At 41.3% G+C, this 24,200-nt stretch overlaps 1 protein-coding gene across 1 annotated transcript; it reads left to right on the top strand.

Moving 5' to 3' along the window:
- Positions 1-4,112: 4,112 nt before the first annotated feature.
- Positions 4,113-5,042, top strand: LOC134290985 (uncharacterized). Its single transcript, XM_062858226.1, has one exon. The coding sequence runs from the start codon at positions 4,113-4,115 to the stop codon at positions 5,040-5,042; it is 930 nt and encodes a 309-aa protein (XP_062714210.1).
- The last annotated feature ends 19,158 nt before the right edge of the window (positions 5,043-24,200 follow it).

Below are 24,200 nucleotides of genomic sequence, written 5' to 3'. Positions count from 1 at the left end.
TACGCTGCCGTCACTGCTTTGTAACCATGTGTGTTGCTTGGGTTCGAAATTGCACCAAACCGGCAGTACGCCGAATTACCCAACTGCTGCTGCAAATCATCGAGCGGGAGGCAAACACAGGAAGCTACAAATTATGTGACATTAAATTTACACGGATCGGAACACGTTTCTGGGTGCTGCGGCAGCGGCACTGTCAATGGCATGGCAGTGCACCCGTGTTTAAAAACTTGAAAATAAAAATAATAACAGGGGCATCTTATACTCGTCGGTGTCGTCGGTGGAATGATGTTTGAACGTAAGCAAGCTGCCGTCGTACCCACACCGCGTGTGCGATCAGGGGAGTTTCGAAGAACTCCGCAGCAGCAGCGCTGAGGATTTTACGATCCCGATTCGAGAACAGGCCGCCCGATCCCCGGAAGGTGATGTTTATGCGATTCCGTTTTGAGGGCTATAATTTTGACACCATTCGTCTTCGCGAGTACGACTGAATGGGTGTGGACTGAGAGGTGGCAAGTTGTACAAATGAGCCCGAAGAAATGAGAGATACTTATAATTCCCCAACCATCGCACAATGGGAAAATGCGACCCAATCCGGTGCCGAAGTTTTAACTGCGATTGCATATATTTTATTGTACTACATCAAAAATAGTACGCCACAATACGCGGTTGGTGTCTGTCGCTGTCCGATCCATCGTCGAACATCAGAGCACGATCCATATGGTCCACTCATCGTGCTCTGTGCGCTTCACTCCTTTTTGTGTCAACCGAATCAGTAGCGAACACCAATTTTGCAGATTTGTTGTCCGGGCATTCCTGCATTATGCCCTGCCCCCAGTATTCTTCTGGCTTAGGCCAATCTCTGAATACTTGTTTCGCCGTAGAGTGAAGCGAATTCATCCTTCGCCGCCACACACGGTTCTCCTATACACTGACAAAGTTCGTCCTTAATACGCATCGTTCAAAAGTATCGAGTGCTTATAGGTCCTCTTCGAACATGGTCTATGTATCTTGTCGGTAGAGCACCTTATAAACGTTTCGAGCTTAGTACACCTAGCGCGGTAGTGAATCTTTATAAACAGCAGCTTCACAATCAACCCAGCCAACACAAAGTCGTATATGATGTAGAATAGGATGCTAAAGTGGAGGCCATATGCGTACATGCCTCCATTTAACTACGTGTAAAGTGTACGCATATCGCCTCCACTTAAGCATCCTATTCAGCAGCATATGCGATCGTATGTTGGGTGGGAATTCCACCAACTAGTAAATATGTATTATGTTTTGATGCATTCACTACCAATCTAACATTTGCTGTTTCGCGTTGCAGGCGGGTGTATAGTTTTGCCACCATTCCAACTGCTCTGGCGAAAATATCCATTTCATCCGCGAAGCACATAAATTGACCGGATTTCATGAAACTCGTAGCCCAGTTCGTCGCATTTGCCACCCCCACTGATCCACCGACGTCTTCTTCAGCATCGAGAGCGGCTTTAATCACGATGAATGCTGCCCACTCAGGACTAGTTGTAACTCCCAACAAACAACGCGATCCAAGGTACTTTTTGCCACCGCCGTGGTAATAATCGTTGACGATGCTGGAAAGGAACATTTCGCCCGTGCTCTCCTGGACTCCGGGAGCGAATGCTGCTTCGCAACCTCTCAACTATCGCAAATGATGAACATCAAACGAACAAGAGTCGATGTGCCGGTAGCAGGGATCGGAAAGTCTGCGTTGAAGGCGAAGCACGAATTCCGAGCCGTCATAAAATCTCGAAATCCCGATTACACAACTAGCGTCGATCTGCTTTCCTTGCCCAAGGTCACCATGGAACTTCCATCGACGAACATCGACGTAATTCGCTGGGACATTCTCTCTAACATCAACCTCGCTGATCCTGCTTTCTTTCAATCAAGCACGGTGAACATCTTGTTGGGGGCAGAGATTTTCTTTGACTTGTTTTCCGTCCCATGGCGTATTACACTTGGCGAATCTCTTCCGTTGTTGGCCAACTCGGTCTTCGGACGGGTAGTGTGTGGAAGAACTGCTCAAAATCTGCCCCACGCTTCTGTCCGCTGTAATGTTGCAACCGTTGCCGATCTACAAACCTACATGGAGAAGTTCTGGAAGATAGAGTAGGACGCATCAGCTACCAACTATTCCACGGACGAAACTGCTTGCGAAGAGTTTTTCCAACGTACGGTGACTCGTGATGCTTCGGGTCTATATATAGTACGTCTTCCATTCAAGGAGTCTATGGTCCAACAATTGGGAGACAACCAGAAATCAGCTCTACACCGGTTTCGCTTGCTAGAGAATTGGCTGTCTCGTGATGCTTTGATCGCTCAGCAGTATCGGGAGTTCATGTACGAGTTCCTTCGGTTGGGCCATATGGCACCGCTCAGCACCTTCGCCAAAGAAGTTCATCCGAAATATAGCGCATTTAGTTCATCACTGGACTATCGCACTAGTTTTCACGAGTGCGAAAACGCTAATAAAAGTGCGCGATTGCATCAAATCAACTCGGTATCTTCAGAGCACTTGTTCACCATAGATTGAAGAAATAGTGCACCGAAGACATCAACCTGATTTGATGCAATCGCGCACTTTTATTTACGTTTTCGCACTTATGAAGTCGCAGTTCGCAGTCCAGTGGTGAACTAAATGCGGTATATTATCTCCCACACCACCCAGTAATTCGAGAGAGCAGCACGACGACCAAACTACGCGTTGTATTCGACGCGTCCAGTAAAAAGAGCTCGGGCATCTCGTTCAACGATGCTCTTCTCGTCGGTCCAATCGTTCAAGACGATTTGCGATCGATCGTAATGCGATCCCGCACCCATGAGATTGTTCTTATTGCGGACGCAGAGAAAATGTACCGCCAAGTGCGACACTTCCCCGAAGATTACGCATACTTGTGAATTTTCTGGCGGCTGTAACAGCTAGCGAACGATGAAGCTGCGAACTATCCGATCGCTGCACAGGTAGTTGAAAACGACTTCTACGTCGACGATCTTTATACTGGAGCAGCGATAGTCACCGAAACCCTCGAGATCAGAGAGCAGCTCGATAGCATACTATCGAGGGGAGGATTCACGATGAGAAAATGGGCATCAAATTGTGAAGCTGTACTGGAGGGCATTCCGCCTGAGAATCGAGCTCTTCAGCGCTCGACTTACACTGGGAACCGGGCACGGATCATCTCAAATACAAGATCGACATACATTTACCACCAAATACCATTCTCACGAAACGTCTCACGCTATCCTACATTGCTCAACTCTTCGATCCATTGGGGCTAGTTGGGCCAGTCGTCGTAACAACCAAGGCCTTCATGCAAACTCTCTGGACTCTCAGGGACGAAAACGAGAAGGCGTGGGAATGGGATCGGGAGTTACCAGCTAGTCTGAAGGATCGATGGTGTGCCTAGCATTTGGATCTACCCACACTCAACGAATTGAGAAAAACCCGTTTCGTTCTTTTGCCTAACTCGCTTGAGATTGAGCTCCATGTGTTTTCGGATGCCTCCGACATCGGTTACGGTACCTGTGCCTATCTGAGGTCCATTGACAGACAAGGTCAAATTAAAGTCGCCTTGCTTACTTCGAGATCGAGAATCGCACCACTGATACGCCAAAGCACTCCACGACTTCAATTGTGCGGTGCTCTACTTTCCGCCGAGCTGCATCAACGAATTGCCACCTCTCTCCACTTCTCGTTCACTACAGTATTTTGGACCGACTCCACCACCGTAATTAGTTGGCTAAGAGTAACACCCTCAACATGGACCACCTTTGTGGCCAACCGGGTGACCAAGATTCAGCATGCGACTCAAAATTGTGAATGGAACCATCTAGCATGACTCCAGAACCCTGCCGATGTTATATCCCGAGGTTGACTGGCATCTGAGATCGTCCATAACAAGCTCTGGTGGGGTGGCCCAGATTGGCTGAGGAAGGAAAAGGAATACTGGCCTGTTCCCGAATAGCAGTGCGGATCAACTGAAGATTGCAACAGCGAACGACGAAAAACTGCCGCAGTGTTTGCTTCTGCCCCTACTACACCCTCGTTTATCGACGAATACACAGGAAAATTCTCCGATTACTCCAAAATGATCCGCACAACAGCATATTGGAGGCATTTCTTTTCGAATTTGCGATCACCAAAAGAAGATCGAACATTCAGCTTCCTAACGACCGATGAACTCAAAACTGCCGAACATGCGCTCATACGATTGCTGCAACAACAGTGCTTTACAGACGAGTGGAAGCGATTGCAAAGTGGACAGCACGTCACCAAAGGCTCTCGTCTGAGATGGTTTCATCCAATGCTCTCCTCCAACGACAACGTTATTCGAATCGGCTGTCGGCTAGGCCAATCTATGCTACACGACAACTTCAAGCATCCCATTCTGCTACCTGGTGCTCACCGGCTATCAACATTGCTTTTCGCATCGTATTATCTACGACTGCTACACGAAGCTCCTCAACTGATGGTAAACACGGTTCGCTTGAAACACTGGCTCTTGGGTGGGCGAAGTGCGGCACGGCAGGTAGTACACAAATGTGTCACTTGTGTACGGGCTCGACCGAAGCTGGTCGAACAATTCATGTCCGAGCTGCCAGCAGCTCGTGTAACGGCAGCAAGGCCTTTTTCTCGAGTGGGCATTGATTCCTGGGGACCCATACAGTTACAACCACGGCATCGGCGCGACGCTCCTATCAAAGCATACGTAGCCGTGTTTGTTTGTTTTGCGACCAAGGCAGTTCATCTCGAACTGGTCGCCAACCTTACTACAGCTAAGTTCTTGCAAGCCTTTCGGCGTTTCGTGGCTTGCCGAGGCCTCTGCTCCGATGTTTATACCGACAATGGCAAGAACTTCGTGGGCGCAGCGAACGAACTCAAACGACTTGTACGGAGTAGGGAGCGCAAAGATCAGGTGGCTCAAGAGTGCACGGAAAACGGCAACCGTTGGCACTTCAACCCTCCCAAGGGGTCTCATTTCGGCGGACTTTGGGAGGCGGCAATTAGATCGACTTAAAAACATTTTGTGCGGGTCTTGGGATCACGACTGGTAGCGTACGACGACACGGAGACTCTTTTGGCTCAAATTGAGTGTTGTATCAATTCCCGTCCTCTCACTCCCTTGAGCGAGGACCCTTCTGACCTCGATCCTTTTACCCCGGGCCATTTTCTTGTGGGGTCAGTATTAAAAGCAGTGCCGGACGTCCCGTATAACCGGTTGACCCAATGGCAGCAGATTCTGAAAGCCTTTCAAGATATTTGGAACCACTGGCACCTGGAGTATTTGGTCACTTCGCAGCCGCGAGCAAAGTGGTGCAATCCTCCGGTGAAAATCGACCAGAATCGACTGGTCATCATCAAGGACGAAAATCTGCCACAATTGCAGTGGCCAAAGGGTAGTCACGTTACAAACCGTGCGAGGATTCGTCACCAGACCGGTGGCAAAACTCTGTCTTTTACCGGTTCTGGTCTCAATCGACGATCCAGGATGCTCCGATGTGGAAATTTTCCCTCCGGATCTACCGGGTCTTAAATTTCTTCCATGTACTCTTGACATGGCTGAATACGCGATGGCGATGAGGAACATGGAATCGTATTAGGGAACCTCGGAATGCCAGCAATATCAAGGAAAGCTCGTAATTAATCCAGAAATGGCTATTTCTGGGGGAGGCAGCATATTTGCAACCGCAAATTATTTGGAGTTGGTCCGGATAGCAATCACCGAACGACGTGACATCTCAACAGTGGAACTACTTGTATTCCTCCACACATGCCAGCTGTCTACGGTTTATGTATGACTCGTTAATGCATCGTACACAGATGACCGAATACTGATAACCAACGACGTGTTCGATACCTGTGATGCAGCCGTGGAGCACGATAGACATGCGATGGGGAGCATACCCCACAGAGAGCAAGAGAGTTGGAGATTCGACGATTCAACACGAAGGTGATCCTTACCTACATCTGGAATGATGGGTCAACGAGTCGAAAGATCACCCGACGGACGGCAGTGCGCTTCCTACACCTCGCCGGTTTGGTCAAACCTTCATCGCAGTGATGTGCCCCCAAAACTTTTAATGTGTAATAGTTTTAAGATTCAAATATACGTTATTTATGATATGTGGCAAGTTAAATAAAACTTAGTGTTTAAACAGTGAGCATTAATAAATTAAATGTAGAGTCTAAACAGTGTTTGGAAGCTTTATTACGAAAAAAACAAGCCTCTCCGAAACCTCAAGGTGATCCAAGTGCCCAAGTAACACACTTGTCTCCGAAGAGTCACGGCGGCGCAGGTTTTTGTTGCGCAGAAGTCACTGTGACTTACTTCTAGCAAGTAAGTGTTTATTTGTTAGAAGTAAGTCACAGTAACTTCTGCGCAACCAAAACCTGCGCCGCCGTGACTCTTCGGTGACAAGTGTGTTACTTGGGTGTTGTGATTCGATGGATGGATAAATTGCTGCTAAAGTGAGTCCTCAGCTCGCTCTGATCGCTACAGGAAGTTTTGAGTAACACATCCTCCAACGATCAGGGCCCATATAGCCGAGGCGGTAAACGCACGGGTATTCAGCATGACCATGCTGAGGGTGACGGGTTCGATTCCCGGTCGGTCCAGGATCTTTTCGTAAAGGAAATTTCCTTGACTTCCTTGGGCATAGAGTATCTTCGTGCCTGCCACACGATATACGCATGCAAAATGGTCATTGGCAGAGGAAGCTCTCAGTTGATAACTGTGGAAGTGCTCATAGAACACTAAGCTGAGAAGCAAGCTTTATCCCAATGAGGACGTTACGCCAAGAAGAAGAAGAAGATCCTCCAACGACAATCAAGTATGCCTTTGCATAGGGTATTGGTTCCCTTATGTCGAATTCGTTTTTAATTCAGTTCCAACCTGGGTTGGAACTGGATGAGATCACAGTTTCAACCCCAACCCGACTTCGGTTTCGCTTGTACTAAAGTTTGTTTGAGTTTGTTTGACGTTTGTTTGTTTACACATTTTCCGCCAATCCAGTTCCAACCCAGGTTCAAAAACGAATTCGACATTAGTAAACATGTGGCTTTCATTTTCATCTTACGAAAAACAAAGGATTGAAGCGCTGTTTGTTTTGTTTTTTATTTTTGTATATTTTGTTAGCATTGAGCACTCATGAAAACAAAAACAACGGAATCAATCGGTGCCGTAATCGCTTGTTTTCGAATAGGATGAATATGGGAGCGTGAGATCACTGATGACACACATCCAGCTTTTTACGCTGGCTATAAAAATGCGGGGGGTCATTCGATTTTGACAATTCTTGCCGACAGATTTTATTGTTCAATCTAAGTATGCTGGGTATTCTGGTTTGTTGATTAAAATGTCAAACATTTTCACTGGAAGCTTATTTGGAAGCCGAAATTGTTTGATCTTTTTTAATTTTAAATTTTATCATATTGTTAATTGATTTTTTACAGTTTTAGGAACCCAAGGTTTTCTGAACTCGGGAATAGGAGCCAAACCAATGGAATCGAGGGAAAGTTCATCGTAGCGCAGATATTCTCGTGACCATGAGTTCTGAAATCACAAATAACTGTGTTCATTACGGACTCACACGGCTTCCTTTTGATTAATGTTGCCTTTCATACATCACTTGAGGTTTGAATTGACCGAATTGACCATTATTATAAGTTATGCAATAACCGATAATTGCCTCCATTAATAACTACCACCTGGTGCTTATCAGGCTTGATTGGGGGTTGATAAAGGGCCTGCCGTTTGCCTTAGACAAATTCCCAGTCAGCATTTTTATCATTTCGGGAAACTTTAGAACCAAGGATAGTAGTAATTCAAGGGAAACCACACCAAAGTAATAAATTATACGGCCGCGTAAAGATTATCAGATGCTTTGTGCTTTTGGTCAATTTGCATTTAACGAAGTCGTCGTTCGATCGCGCTTCACTGATATCGGGGATAAGAAAAGCTCGTCATTCCGGTAAGAGAAAAAGCAAGGATTCAGTCAAATCTCACTCAATCCCGGTTCTACCAGGTTGCATTAAGCAGAATGGCCTGAGATCCAGGCTCAAGTAAGTGACAGACACAGACAAGGCAAAAATTATCAATGTTTAGCCAAAATTGAGACTGGGCAAAGTTCGGTGCAGTAATAACAAAAGCACTTCTGTGTAATCTCGATCCTTGTTACTCTCAACTGTGGATGGTAGTGTCATTTATGGATCTTATAACTAATCGCATACTTCGTCCTGCTAATTACCCACAGCATTTTTGTCAACCTAAAATAGAAACGAATTAGATGGATCAGAAATCACAAAAAATCGAAACAAATTCTGAAGGAGTGAAAATTCTTGACGTTCCACATTGTAAATATTGACAATTTTCAAAAAAGCTTACTTTGATTCAACCATAATAGAATTTATAGTGTCGGCAAGACATGTCAGAAGGGGGTGATTCACAGTTTATGGCAAGCTAGCGTAAAAAAACTGGATACCCTATAACTAATAAATAAAGATTGTACAGTTCGTTGCTATTGATGTCGGCAAAAAAAAAAACATGAACTACAGCTGATATCCAACAAATATTATGTTTTCTTCGGTTTCTCATTTATGGAGTTCTATTTGTATGTATTCAATGAATCCTGTCTTTACAGAGTTGTCCCAATATCACGAGTTCATGATATTTATAGCAAGTAACAAAGTATAGAGTATTGTGTTGTTCTTTGCCAAGGGCGTAGCCAGCTTTTCCGCCAGGGGGGGGGGGGGGTTCATGCACCCTTAGCAAATTTGTACTTACTAAGTTTTATAACTAAGTTTTATAACGCAATACGATGATATTGAATATAATAACATTATAATCTAAGAGCATTAATTAATCAATCCTACAGCAGTCCGCTGTTTTGTATACACTAAGGTCTTTTTTACACGAGTAGTTTTTCTGCTTTAACTCGGTCAATTTTGAGCCAATTCACATGAAAATTTGTACACAGGTAGACACGGTTAGTACTACCTGTGTACGGAAAATCAGATAGGTAGGTTCAAAATTGACCGAGTTAAAGCAGAAAAACTACCCGTGTAAAAAAAGACCTTAGTGTAATATGTTAAAAAAGCTTACCTGATCTACGTAAATCAACGTGATGCTGATAGCAAGTTCTCCAGAAATTCTTGAAATAATTAAAAAAAAAAATGTGTTCCTAGAGAAGTTCTTGGGTACATCCCTGAAAAGATGATTGAAGGATTTCTGAAATTTCCAAAGAATCTCCTGAATGAATTTTTGAAAAGAACTTGAGTGAATTTCTGAAGAAATCATTTGAGGAATTCCTGGAGCAATCCCTGGAAGACTTCCTAGATAAATCCCTGAAGAAACACCTGGATGTATCCCTGGAGTAATTCCAGCAGGAATGCATGTAGGAAGCCCTGTAGAATCCCTAGAGGAATTCCCGGAGTAATCCTTGGAAGAATTTCTGATAGTATACGTAGAGGAATTTCTGTATAAGTGATGGGAGGAATACCTGAAGAAATATCTGAAGAGATCTCATGAGGGAATACTAGAAGAAATTCTATATGAATTTCTGGAGGGTTCCTTGGAGGAAATTCTTGAGAAATTTCCAGAGGAATGCTGGAAGGAATGTCTAGAAAATATTCAGAAGAAATCTCTTGAGGAATTCCTAGAGGAAATCTTAGAGAAATTTCAAAAAGCATCATTGGAGGAATTCTTGGAGAAATCCCTGATGGAATTTCTGGAGGAATCCCTGACGGAATTCCTGGGAAAATCTCTAGAGAGAATCCTGGAGGAATGCCTGGAGAAATTTCTGAAAAAATCCTGGCGTAATTCCTGGAAGAATTCGTAGATGAGACCCAGCAGGATTTCTTGATGTAATTCCTGGAATTCTTGGATTAATTCTTAGAGCAATACCTGGAGAAAATCGAGGAGGTATTTCTGGAAAAAACTTCCAGGGAAATTCTGGGAGTAATTGCTGGAGAAATTTCTGAAAAAAAAAATCCTTGGGAAATTCCAGGAGAAATTCCTGGAGGAACCCCTGGAGAAATTCCTGGACGAATTTCTGGAGGAATGTCTGGAGGAATCCCTGAAAAATTCATGAAAGTATTCCTGGAGAATTTCCTGGAAGGATCTCTGAAGAAATCCATAGAGGATTTCCTGAAGAAATTCCTGGAGAAATAGCTGACGTAATTTCTGAGAGATGTCCTAGAGCAATTTCTACAGAAATTCCTTGGGTAAATCCATTGAGAAATTCCTGGAGGAATTTCTGGAGGAATTTCTGGTGGCATTCCTGGAGAAATCCTCGAAGGAATTCCCGATGAAGACCCCGGAGGAATCCTTGAAGAAATTTGTGAAGAAATCCTTGGAGGAATTCCTGGAGGAATACCTGGGGGAATCCCTGAAAAATTACTGAAGGTACAAGCTATCGCGCCACTTGGGCGGTGGCTTCTACATTCGTCTGTTTGCCACTATAACTCAGTCAATTTTGAACCAATTGACTTGAAATGCTGTACACGGGTAGATACTATACCTATTTCACCACATTCCAAAAGTTGTGTCAATTGGTTCAAATTTGACTGAGTTATAGTGGAAAACAGACGAATATAGAAGCCACCTCCCAAGTGGCGCGATTCCCTACCTGGAAAACTTCCTGCAAGCATTTCTTAAGAAATCCCAAGAGGATTTCCTGGAAGTATCCTTGGTGGAACTTCTGAAAGATTTCCTTGAGGAAACTTCTAAGGATTCCCTGGAGGAATCCATGGGGAAATCCCAGGAGAAATTCGTGGAGAATCTCTGAATAAATTTCTGAAGCAATTCCTGATGGAATCTCAGGAGAAATTCATGGAGAAAGGCCTGAAGGACTTCCTAGAGGAATTCTTAATAATTTCTGAAGGATGTCCAGGATTAATTTCTGAAGAAATTCCTGAAGAAATTTCTGAAGAAATTTCTGAAGAAATTTCTGAAGAAATTTTTATTTATTTCATTTCGTCAACCGACGTAGACTAGTACATTATACATATACATATTTTTTTCTTATTTCTTAATATTATAATTATGAAATACATTGAAAAATATATTTAAAAAAAATAAATTAAGTAGTGTTTTGTTTTTTAAGTGTTCCTATTTCTAATGGTACGAAAATATGTTTTCAAATTTTGCCTGGACATGGTAAAGTCAATCGTTTCGCAATGTTTATTATAAGCAACCATCATGCGATTTATAGGCCCAAATTTGGCGTAGTTTGTTCGGTGGTGGTTACTTGCGAAAATATTCCGACTTCTTAATTGCCGAGAGGGTATATAAAAATTTAGTTTTGATAAGATTTCAGGCGAGTCTATACGATGCGAAACGATATCGTTTACGAATGAAATCATTGCGATTTCACGCCGCTCTTGCAGAGTTTGTATGTCAATAAGCATGCAGCGTGCTTTGTAAGACGGAAGTGGAAATGATGTCCAGCCTAATTTACGAAGAGCAAACAGTAGAAATTGTTTTTGCACTGATTCTAATCTTTCTTCGTGCGTGGTTGAAAAAGGAGACCATACAGTGCTGCAGTATTCTAAAATAGATCTAACATAGGCAATATAAAGTGTTTTAATTGTATAAGGGTCATGAAAGTTATAGCAGAAGCGCTTAATGAACCCTAGCATATTATTAGCCCTGTGAATGATTGTGTTGTAGTGGTCAACGAATGTAAGTTTAGAGTCTAAGATTACTCCTAAATCCCTAACCCTTTCACATTTTTCCACATTCTTATTTCCTAATGCGATTGAGACATTCGGTGTTGTTCTTTTTCTGCTAAATGATATTAGATTGCATTTTTTAACATTCAGTTCTAATAGGCTTTTGTTGCACCATGTATAGAATATGTCTATTTCATTGCGGAATACATTGATGTCTTCATCATTTCTTATTTCCAAAAAGAGCTTCATGTCGTCGGCATAAATTAACACTTTTAATTTCTTGAGAATGAAGGAAATGTCGTTTACATAAATGATAAAAAGAAGAGGTCCCAAATGAGAACCTTGTGGTACACCGGAAGTGACTTGAATTGGTTTTGATTTGTATCCATCAAATTTAATTATTTGTTGGCGGTCAGTCAGGTATGATTCAAGCCATTTCAGGTGACCTGGTTCAATTCCAATTTTCTGCAATTTGAAAAGCAGCATTGGTATGTCGATGCGATCAAATGCCTTACTATAGTCCGTATAAAGAGCTTCCACGTGATTTCCATTATCCATTGCATTCAATATATAGCCAACAAATTGAAGCAAATTTGTTGAAGTTGATCGGCCTTTAAAAAAAGCCGTGCTGCATGTTAGTTATTCTGTTTTTGATTTGCAGAAATAACTTTTTGTTGACAATTGCCTCAAATAGTTTTGGAATGCAAGAGATAATGGCTATGCCGCGATAATTACGTACATCTGATTTACGACCAGATTTAAAAATGGCAGCCTATTTATTGCACCCATAAACAAACAGAAACGCTCCATAGAAAATCAAAAAGTGCTCCATTAAGAAAGAACATATGTTCCATGAAAATGTGCAATGTTACCCATAAATAATTGAAAACGTTCCATACTTTATAAAAATGTACCGGTAAAACATAAAATTTTCTCATTAAAAGTGAAATTTTGCATCAATAAATAATACTGAAATGCTCCATAATAAAATACAAATGCTCCATAGAAAAATGCAAACGCTCCATAAAAAATTTAAATTGTACCCATAGAAAATTGAATATTGCTCCATAGAAAAATTAAATTGCACCATAAAAAATTTGAATTGCACCATGGGAAATAGATGAATTCTCCATAAGTATTATCAAACTGCACCATAGAAAATATGAATTACTCCATGAAAAATTGAAAATCCTCCATAGATAGCATATTCTTATAATTTAATTCGGCAGGGCTGAATTACTTTACATTGCACTGGTGGTGCAAATGTTTAAAGTTATGGAGAATTTTCAATTTTTTATGGAGCAAATTGTATTTTATGTGGTGCAGTTTGCTAATACTTATGGAACATTCATCTATTTCCTATGGTGCAATTTCTATTTTTTATGGTGCAATTTAATTTTTCTATGGAGCAATATTCAATTTGCTATGGGTACAATTTCATTTTTTTATGGAGCGTTTGCATTTTTCTATGGAGCATTTGTATTTTATTATGGAGCATTTCAGTATTATTTATTGGTGCAAAATTTCACTTTTAATGAGAATTTTTTTTGTTTTACCGGTACATTTTTTATAAAGTATGGAACGTTTTCAATTATTTATGGGTAACATTTCACATTTTCATGGAACATATGTTCATTCTTTATGGAGCGCTTTTTGATTTCCTATGGAGCAGTGAGCTCCTTAGCTAAATTTTTCAGAAATATTGGAGGAATTTTGTCAGGACCATGTCCTTTAGAGGCGTCCAAGTTTAAAAGTGCTTCAAAAATTTCATTTGGTTGAATTTGATTCACACCAACATTTCTAATAAAATCTGGGTAGAAAGCAAAGTAATCGCGGTCACGATCTTCTTCCGAAAAAGTTGTATAGATTTCCTGGAAAAAATCCGCAAACAGATTGCAATTCTTTTCCGGGTTGTCTCCAACTTTTTCGTCAAGATGCATTACGGATGGAAAATTGTCAGATTTTAATTTGCTTTTTACGTAATTAAAGGAGTTCTTTGGGCAGGACTTTATTTCGAGTTCAGTTCTCGTATTATATTCTTCAAATGCTTTATTAATTTAAAATTTTATTGGTCGCATATGTTCAAATATTTAGCTAAATTTTCATCAGTTTCATATTTTTTGTAAATTTTGTGTGCTTTTTGTTTGCGATTTTTCAGATTTTTGATTTGTTGATTATACCATATTGGATATTTTGAATTTATATGACGACGTTTCGTTTTTATAGGAGTTTCTTGCCCAATAATTTCATTTAAAATTCTGTAGAATTCTTCTACGGCAGATTCGGCATTTCCTTCATTCTTAAGAATAGCTTGCCAATCTACACTACTTAATTTACATTTAATGTTTTCGTACTTCGCTAATTTGTATTCAAACACGTCCTCATATTCGCAGTCGTTGGGGATCTTGTGCTCATGTATGAACAAAGAATATTCGATTGCTGTGTGGAAAGCTTAATTTTTCCACAATGGAGACAATGATTCGCTAACACAGAAGTCGTCAAAGATATTCGTTAATAAAAAGTCAAGGGAGCAATTTTGGCGGTTTTTTATGTGATTGATTTGGTTTAGACCTAAATTTGCAGTTTTGTCAAAAATAAATTGCAAGGTTTCATTCTCCCCAACGACTGGGAGTAAAATACTTTCATTTTCAGAGTCCAAAATGAAATCAGCATTACGTTGATTAAAGTCCCCATATATGTGGACCTTAATCTCGGGAGGAAGTTCAGACATGATTTGTTCAGCACATTGAAAAAATTTTCGTATGTAGTTTTGTTCGCATGTGGTCTGATGGAAAATACACTGAGGCGAAAATATGTGTTTCACCTGCTATGTGAGATTTCACCCACACATGCTCAAATTCTTTAAATTTTGATGTGTTCATGATTTTTGAATCAAAATTGGCTGAAATAGCCACGAGAACTCCTCCTCCTGATTTCCTCTGGGACTCATGAAAATTTCGGTCGTTTCGGAATACATTAAAAGCACTTCCAAAAATTTCTTCGCTTCGAACACTTTCATCCCAGCTTGTCTCAGTTGCCAAGACTACTGAGAAGGATGAGCCTAATAAATTTTTTTGGATTTCTTGTATTTTGGCAAAATTTCAGTCGAGTTGTTTTTTGTCAAAGAAGTAGTTGGAAGTGTGTCGGTTTGTGAAATATTTAAAATACATTCAGATTGAGCATTACCCGTTGATGGTTCGTCATGAATTTCTGCTTCCAAAGAAGGCGTCGTGATTTCCGAAAATGTGGGACGGGAGAGTAATTCCTGGAGGAACTCCTGGATAAAATCCTGGAGGAATGCGTGGAGGAATTCCTAGAGAGATTTCGGTGGGATTGTTGGAAATGTTGATGATGGGATTATTGGAAATGTTGATGATATTCCTGGAGAAATCATGAAAGAATTACTGGATAAGTTTCTAGAGGATCCCCAGGGGAATTCTATTTATATTCCATTTCTAAAAAAATCTGTTAATAAATTCCTGGAGGAATATCAAACGGAATATTTGAAAGCATTCCTGGAGAAATCCTCGAAATTCCTTGAAGAAATCCCTGGAGGAATCTCTAAAGGAAGTCCTGGAGGAATACCTGGAGGAATTTCAGAAAAAATCCTTCAAGTATTTCTGGAAGAATCATTAGAAGAACTTCTGGAGGATTTCCCAGAGGAATCTTCGAATTATATCCTGGAGGCAGGCTCCTGCGCAGAAGTGGCGCCAAGCGAGGGGTTTTTCCCAATTTTGGCAAAAGGCGGAGGGGACCCTAGTGTATGGAACACCCGAAATGGGGGCCGGGGTTTAACACCCCCCCCCCTTGTGCACGGGCTTGCCTGGAGGAATCCCTGGGTAAATCGATGGAGAAATTCGTTGAGAATTTCCTGAAATAATTCCTGAAGAAATTCTTGGGGTATTTCCTGGAGAATTCCTGGAAATCTTGGATAAAATCCTGGAGGAATGCCAGGTATTATTCTAGAAGGTTTTCCTTTGGGAATTGCTGGAGGGATCTTTGGAATTATTGCACCAATTGCTGGATGAATTTCTAGGGGAATATCTAGAGGAACTTTGGGCGAAACTTCTGAAAAACATCTCTTGCGAAATTCCTGGAAGAATTTCTAGAAAAAAAAATCTGGAGAAATCCTCGAAGGAATTTCTGAAGGAATCTCTGGGAAGGAATTTCTGAAGGAATCCTTGGAAATTCGTGGAGAAATCCCAGGAAGAAATCCTGAAGAAGTTCCTGAAAAAATTTTGAGCGGAATCCCAGGAGGAAAACCTTAAGGAATTATTGGAATTCCTGAAAAAAAAAAACATCTAGAAGGTATTCCTAGAGAAATTACTGGATGATTTGCTGACATAATTTATGATGGAATTCCTTGATTAATTGCTGGTGAAATTCCTGGAGGATTTCCTGAGGAAATTTCTGGAGTAATTCCACGAAGAGACCCTGGATAAATTCCTGGATGAAATCCGCACATTGTTTTGTTACAATATATCAATTTCATGGCAAGCAGCATATTGGTTCACCAGTCTGCCAAATTGCGAGGTGACGCAAAATCTTGTTCATTCCATAAATTTTCGTTTTAAATTTTCATGATCTGACCATTCTTCCAAATTGTGAGGTGACACATGTGTGTGTATACTGTACGGTTGCATGGATTTCATCGTTTACCAAATTGAATTCTTGATCTAGGCAACTATCAATCCTTACCTACTGACAAAACTCCTTCCCGTGACAACTATGGAGGGTCCAGTAGTGCATACAACCTCTAGTAGCAACGCTTGTTGAACTAACATTCCTTGCCTTCCTTGGTAGATTGTAAGGACATGACCCAATAAACTTTAAGCGTGTACATTAAGGATGGTGACAAATCCCAAGCCCCAAGCCTATTGGTTCTCTATGCAATTTCGCTAGCTCAGGTTAATCACGGAGAAGCAATTACAAAGTGTACGACTACCAATGCTCATGCTCAAGTTAACTACAAGAAATACATATCGAATTTTGTATTGAAAATATTTTGAGAATTGTAACAGAACTTTGCAATAATTTCAAAATATTCACAAATTCTTCCAATTTATTGCTATGAATTTCAGAATAACCAGATACTTTCTACAAATGAACAAAATGTGTCTTTCATTCTGTTAAGAGATAAATTTTACAAAATCGTATACAAAAAAAAAACAATTTTATATTCCGATCCGACCACAGTGTGCATCCTAACTCTTCATCGATTTGTATGGTTAAAAAGTAGCACCGAAAATTAGGAATTGCATGATACAATGTTATTTCTTCGACCATCGCGCGGCTTCGGAAATAATTGGGAGGTCAAATAATTGCCACCAACATGACTGAACGAAAGTAGAAACACCCCACGCTGCTAAAATGATGAACAAGTTTAATCATTTCGACACGTAACCACACGGACGCAAACGCCCTGTAATGATGTTTACAAAGTGTCGATTCCAATTACGAAACTGCAAACATGGAATGTTTTATTGTGGAATTGTTTTATTTCTGAAAATTGTTCATTTCCACTTGTGCACACACACGGCCAGCCAGTGTTGTGAACCAGTTCTCAAATGAAAAAAAAAAAAAAAAAAACGGTGCAAAACAAAACGAACCTAGGACACGACACCACCGCCGCGCCGTCGGCAGATGAATCGACAGCCAAAAGGAGCAACGAAAATATTTTAATTCCACATCTCATACCTCGGTTGATTCTTCCCGAGCGGCGCAGTCGGTCGGTCGTGGCTTAGTTTACCTTTGTTTTGGCCCAGCTTTCTTTCTTCGCGGGCCGGACTTTGATGAGTTGCCGAACCACAATGACCTGGACAAGTTCGTGCCCATACTGCCGCCGCCGTCGCTTCTCGTTGCACCCTGGCTGGAGTTCACCCCACGAGCACATAGCGCTAAAGCCTCGCCTGAACCTGATCAAATATTTGTTCATAATTAGTTTAAAATATTTAAATTGTGAAGACGGCTGCTGAGCGGGCAAATGAAGGCGCTGGCTGCTGCACCCGGCCCCCGGTTGTTGGGTTAATTCTTCGAAGCAAGCTGGATTCTTTCATTTCTCGATTTGGACCGTAATTGGGATGAATTGTACTCTTGGAGTACGTACAATTACCTTCTGCTACTGTGTACATTCTTCTTGCTGAATTGACAATCAGGGAGTTCAGCGGAGTTGGGAATGTGATGTCACGACTTATGGTTCTTTGTGTTTTCACTTAACTATTGTATGCCCCAGTACCTGTTTAACATAATAAACTGTAGAATAGTGTTTATAACATTTTCTGTTTCATTCTAAGCTGGATTTTGGACGAAATCATTCAAGGAGCTCCGTAGCTTTAAGACAAAGAAGAGGTTCTCTTTCTGCTTCTCAGTTAAGTGTAGAATTAGCATTTAAGTTAAAATACACGTTAATAAAAATGAAAAAAAAAAATGCTTCTCAGTTTATTCAGGCTAAATTTCATTCGATATTTTTATTATTCATGTTTTAATAAGCCCCTTTTCCAAATATCCATTAATCCTCGCTATGATTTAAACCTCACCTCCATCTTTAAAACCATTTATATCCATATAAAATGCATTTCGCAATCAGAATTTATGAACTATTTATGCAAATGGCACCGTTCCCAGATCGTTGCTCTCCACGCTCAAATGCAAAGTAGAGTCCAAAAGAAAAAAAAACTCAAACTTCTTCTGGATGTGCAGAAGTTACAAATCCAACACATTTCCTCCAACATGAAATCATCCTCGCATTTGCTACATCGTTTGGACCGTTCCCACCCAATACAAAAGGTGTGTGCGGAAAAATATGTTTTGTAACTTTTATCCCTGTGCCGGCACTGCACAGGAAACTGTGACTTTGTAGGTATAGCATCACCACTGCACTCACTGACTGAAGCCGGGCGGAGAGTTTGTTTATGCTTCTTTGATTTTCAACTCCACTCTCGATAAAAAGAAAAACTACCGTGCAAGAATAACGATTGCCCATTCTCAAAAAAAAAAAACACAGTCAAGCACAAAGCATGGGATTTGCCTCTCTTCCGCCCCACCCGAAACGCCATCCAAGAGCAGATTCCAGGTAATGATTCCCGGGAATTCGCCGGTTTTGAACGGATCCCAGGATCAGGCAGCCAGTAGTGCCTGGTGGTGGAGTTTTCGCTCGAACAGGCAAAACCATTTTCGCGCGACTAACCCCCTGTCGACAACGACGACGCAACGACCGGTAGGATTTGATTCCAGAATTGTACCTGACTAGCTGCGCTAGGTCTGATTCGAATCCTGGAGAGGGATGAAATCCAGGATCAATCACCCTAGTAGTGATGGTGTACTTCTCATATGTTATGTTATGTTATGTTACTAGCAATATTTATCAAATGCTTCGTGACTGGATTTATGAACCCCTGTCTAGCAGATTCAGGTGATACAACGCATGATAACAATATCATCAATACTGATTACAGGTATACGTCGATTTAGTGAACATTTCAATTTTCGAAATGCCTATTATTTTACATAAAATCGAAGCAACATTTTTATATTACTGTAAATGCTTTGACCTCTATGTGCACAAAAGAAACATGTGCTCGATGAACAAATTTGAGTTTAAATCTTATAAAAACCACGTACTCCGATGAGACTCGAACTCACGACTCCCAATTCGCTAGACGGGCGCTTCCATCCAAATCTTCCTCAGATGGGATTAGATGAACATCTTACACATATACTGTTGTGCACATTTATGTCAAAGCGGGAGAGGAAATTGTTTTTAAATGTCATGAGCTTCGGGCACAGTCTCCCAATCACTTATTGGTATGACTTGTTAGTGTGCCGTCGGACTCTCGATGGGTCGGTCCTCGGCCGACCTATAATGGTAAGGGTGACCGTAGCACCTTATAAATGTAAATTTCTTAAATTCCACTAAGAATTTGCATCCTTTGACAGATACGTATTTCGACCTCAACTGTAAGGTCGTCTTCAGTGTCTTGTACTTGACTCTTTAAAAGAACATTTTCATGGACAGTAAATTTAAATTCATTAAATCAATAAATAGAGGTGCAGATAAAAAAAAATATGACGCAAACCGAATTCGAACGTGCATCCGCTGCGTGAGAGCCCCATACTCACACCATCACCACATTTGCGGTGAAGGGCACAGCGGGTGTAGTCTGACTTGAATCACTCCTCCGTTGACAGCTAGGTTTGCACGCTTGCACATTAGCGCAGTTAGCCTTATCATTTCAAGAAGATCCGGTTCAAATCTTCTTTGCTACATGTCATGTGAAGTAAGTTAGGTCTTCGTTCACGCAATACAATACACAACAGATGCTGTGGTAAGCCTGTAAAGTTTTAAGAAAGTTCCATCAGAAGCTGCTAAGAAGGCTATCCAGCTTCCTTATATGAACTTTCAAGTTCCGAAATAACTTAAAAATGAAGCTGCTTAGAAGGCTTAAAAGCAAGCTCTAGCAAGCTGCTTTACTCATAAATTACCCTCTTAAACGAACTTTTGGTTACTTGGGTTTTCTTCCAGAAAATTCTCTAAGGATTCCTCTGGAAATTTTTCTACAGACTCTTTCAGGGATCCTTATAAGGATTCTTACGGAAAGTCTGTAAGACATTCTTGCAGGGAAAATCACACAGAGACTTCATCAGAAATTACACCGGGTATTCCTCTAAGTTAGGGCTGCGCAGCGTACGCAGCATGAATGGAGAAAAGTAATGGCTTTTGGCCGGTGGAGCATTAATTTTAAATTCTTTCCAATGAATTATAATTTCAAAACAAGACATTTAAAAAGAGTATGTTTTCAAAGATTTTAAATCAGTTATTTTGAGCTTCCTACGATTCCAGCCGGGAGAGGCATCAAATTTTGGCAATAAACTTTGAAATGTTTGCGAAATTTTGAGAATTTTGATTGACATTACAATTTTAAAAACAAATATTTCAGCGTAACCTCAGAGTAATTCTACTCACTTTCAGAATTTCCGTTGTTGAGGGAAATTAAACTACTGCTTCCAATAAGCTGGACAATAATTCAGCTTATTGGACGAAGTGACTTAATTTTTCCATCTGCGGAAGGGAAAAAATAAAATTCAATAACATTCAATAAAAAAAAATGCTTGTGTATTTTAGAGTTCTCATTTATTTACTTCTCAGAATTTTAACAAGTTATTTGGCAACACACAAAAATAATCTTCATCTATGAATAGATATGTACCATTTTAACAATATCAGCATGAACTCAAACATTCTTCCAGAATTTACAAAAAAATATCGAAAATTCCAATAGATAATGAAACAAAATGCAACTTTCTTCTTAAAATTCAAAAAGCAAATAGGAAAAAGTCATAACCTTGACCAGAAATGCTCAGAAAAGTTTCGGGAAAACGTGTAGGGTTTAAAAATTTAATTCATGCTCGTCAACTGGTGTGGAGTGTAATCTGTGGCCCGCGATCGTTGAAGGTGTTGGGCAGGCCAGCTTTAAGTATTTTCTCAGAAAGTTCTCCAGGATTGGGGGATATCTCCCGGATTTTCATTCAAAAATATCTCAAGAGGTTTTGTTACGTATTTCACCAGAAGTTCTCAAGTGATACTTTAGGTATTCCGCCAGGAATTTCTTCAGAAAATATATCTATGGATTCCTAAAATATACATATGAAAATACTGTTCAACTCCACACATATCGTCTCACTGATAGAGACATTACAACAACCTCCCAACAACTCTCCATAAGCATTTCCACAAAAATCAGTATTCAGTGTCTAGACGCCATGTTAGTGTTCGGCGCAGTGGTAAAACAAATAATTGTTAACAACACCTTCACCATCTACCCACAAATAGCACAAGGTAAATCCAAGGTACTTGCAACTCCCACACACCAACAGATGATCACCTTCCAGCTTAAATGCACCAAACCCGACAGCCCTATGTCAAAAAACCGGCGATTCAAACGTAGCGGTATCCCTATAGTAAGATTAAAAAAACTCTAATTCAGTAGCAAAATTTGAAACTGGTCATAAAACGCGCTTCTCTTAGACCTCCCTGAAGAAGAGTCAAACCAAGGGTCGAAACGTTGGATGAAATAGTATCACCTATCAGCTCACGGCATAAAGATCACAAGGCAGGCTAGTAACTTATGTATACATATATTTTGGATGTAAACATGTGACGTCGTTCTTATTGTTCAAATTGGTGTGGAGTACTAGATCGCCTATAAACGATTTGAATTACGTCATCAAAAAACAGTCAATTTTCGGAAATATATCACCTTATGCACACCGTGACCCCGCTTATATTTAACCTGACCGAAAGGCCAACCATAGAGGGATAAAAAATGATCGTGTCAGAATTCGAAGTCCGTATGTCCAGACTAAGTGGTCTCTCAAAAGGCCTAAATAATATGAAATATTTTTTCGACGAAAAAATACGCTATTTTACTAAACCGATGTTTTTAGGACCCTTTCAACTTGTTATTGAGTAAAATAGGGAAGGGGTTTCGGGATCTAAAAAAAGGTCAGTAATGCGGATTTTTCGGTAGTTTCATTTGTCAATAACTTAAAAACGAGTAGAGATATTGCAATTCTAAGCACATTTGGGCCTTGGAAAACGATCATTTTCCAATAACGAACTATTAACTTTTCCAATTTTTTTACAAAATAAGGAACGGCCTCATATGCAACTACCTTGCAACGTTTCTCCGGATGCAGGAAATCATTGCCGTAGACGACAGGTTCTTGGAGAGTGTAAATCATCAGTAAAAAATTTAATCGTTGATTCCGGCCTTTCTTCGCCAGTATGTCATCAGCGCCTTTGAACCACCTGTTCTAGGATGCAAACTCTGGAGAGCTGTCCGCTTTGTGGTGAGTCGACAGAATTTTGTTTACCAGATTCCCATCGCCATTCGCGGAGCTCCGATGTTTCGAGAATTCCGCTGAAGATGTGACCAACGAACTGCTTTCAATCGAAGATGACCCTAGTGTATCCAGCAGAGGACATTCCTGAAATCGGACCAATACATCTATATTTAGTAGGTGCGATGCAAGCTCCGAGCGTCATTACCTGCTTAGTGTTGGCGTACACATACAGGGGATGGCCAAAATGTTTGGTATAGGCAACTTTTTCCCCCACAAAAAAAAATCAACATGCTGTAACTTTTCATAGAGTGCATCAAATAATCTCAAATTTTGACTGTTTGTCAACCAATCATATGTGCATCATTGGTACAAATTTGGGCTCGATTGATTAATTTTTCGCGAAGTAAGAACCGTTCGGGTAAATCACTATTATTTAGACAAATAATTTTTGAACTATCACATCTCGGAAACCAGTGAATCGAATTGGATGAATTTTTTAACATTTATCAACAATATATTGATACTTAATACAACGTTATAAAATGTAATATGATCTCACGGCGAATTAAGTTATACCGGGTTGAAATTTTTACTCATATAAAGGAAAAAATTAGTAAATGTGTTTTTCCTTCAATCTGATCGGCTACACGAGCGGCCGGACAACCATCAGCAAGGACCTGAAACAGGGCCTGCTGAAGCTCCGCAAATCGCTGGCTCTGGCCAAGAAGGAGTACGACCTCCTGGTGGAAGAGCGAAGTGCTGCTGATGCGAGCAGGGAAGAGCGGTCCACCCAAACGGACAACTTCCTCCCGCGCCCGGCAGAGTCGGGTGCAAAGCCGAAGAAAGAGAAGGTGAAGACCAGCGTAGGTAACCAGGCTGCTAAGCCGGTTGCAAAGCGCGCAAGGGGCAGGGAAACCAAGCCCCAGCAAGCCAACAAGAGGAAGAACGGAGGCCAACCGGATCAAGGGAAGGAGAACCCTTGGATTACGGTATGAAAAAAAAGGAGAAGGTGAGAACTACGAAACCAGCCCGCAAACGAGCAAGAAGTGACGCGCTGGTCTTCAAAACCGAGGCAGACACATACGCCGAGGTGCTGAAGGCCATGCGAGGCGAGAATCGTCTCTCACCGTTGGGCGCGGATGTAAAAAGCATCCGGCGCACCAGGACGGAAGAGATGATGCTAGTGCTGAAGAAGGAAGCAGCCAATAAAGGTACTTCCTACAAAGCACTAGCCCAAGAGGTACTTGGCGAAAAGGTGCAGGTAAGAGCCCTAACGGCGGAGGCAACTCTCCAGTGTAAAAACCTGGACGAGATAACCGACGCAGAGGAGCTCGCAGCCGTACTCAAACAGCAGTGTGAGATAGATGTACCAAGTCCATCGATCCGCCTGCGTAAGGGTCCGGCTGGCACGCAGATTGCCGCGTTCAAACTCCCCGTAAGGGATGCGAATAAGGCGATTTCAGTCGGGAAGATCAAGGTAGCTTGGTCAGTGTGCCCGCTCAGCATATACGAGCCGCCAGTGGCGTGCTTCAAGTGCTTTGAGTAAGGGCATAAGTCTTGGGCATGCAAAGGCCCAGACCGGAGTAAGCTCTGCAGGAAGTGTGGAGTAGAAGGCCATATCGCCAGGGAGTGCAACTCTGCACCAAAATGCCTGATTTGCACG

This window comes from Aedes albopictus, chromosome 3 (assembly GCF_035046485.1).
Source record: "Aedes albopictus strain Foshan chromosome 3, AalbF5, whole genome shotgun sequence".
In the NCBI taxonomy this organism is placed as follows: Eukaryota; Metazoa; Arthropoda; class Insecta; order Diptera; family Culicidae; genus Aedes; species Aedes albopictus.
The sequence above is the reverse complement of the archived record's forward strand: the minus strand, read 5'-3'. Positions and strand labels throughout refer to the sequence as shown.

Bases quoted from the DNA above. Each gene is read 5' to 3' on its own strand.
- LOC134290985 (XM_062858226.1), top strand. From the start codon at position 4,113: ATGATCCGCACAACAGCATATTGGAGGCATTTCTTTTCGAATTTGCGA.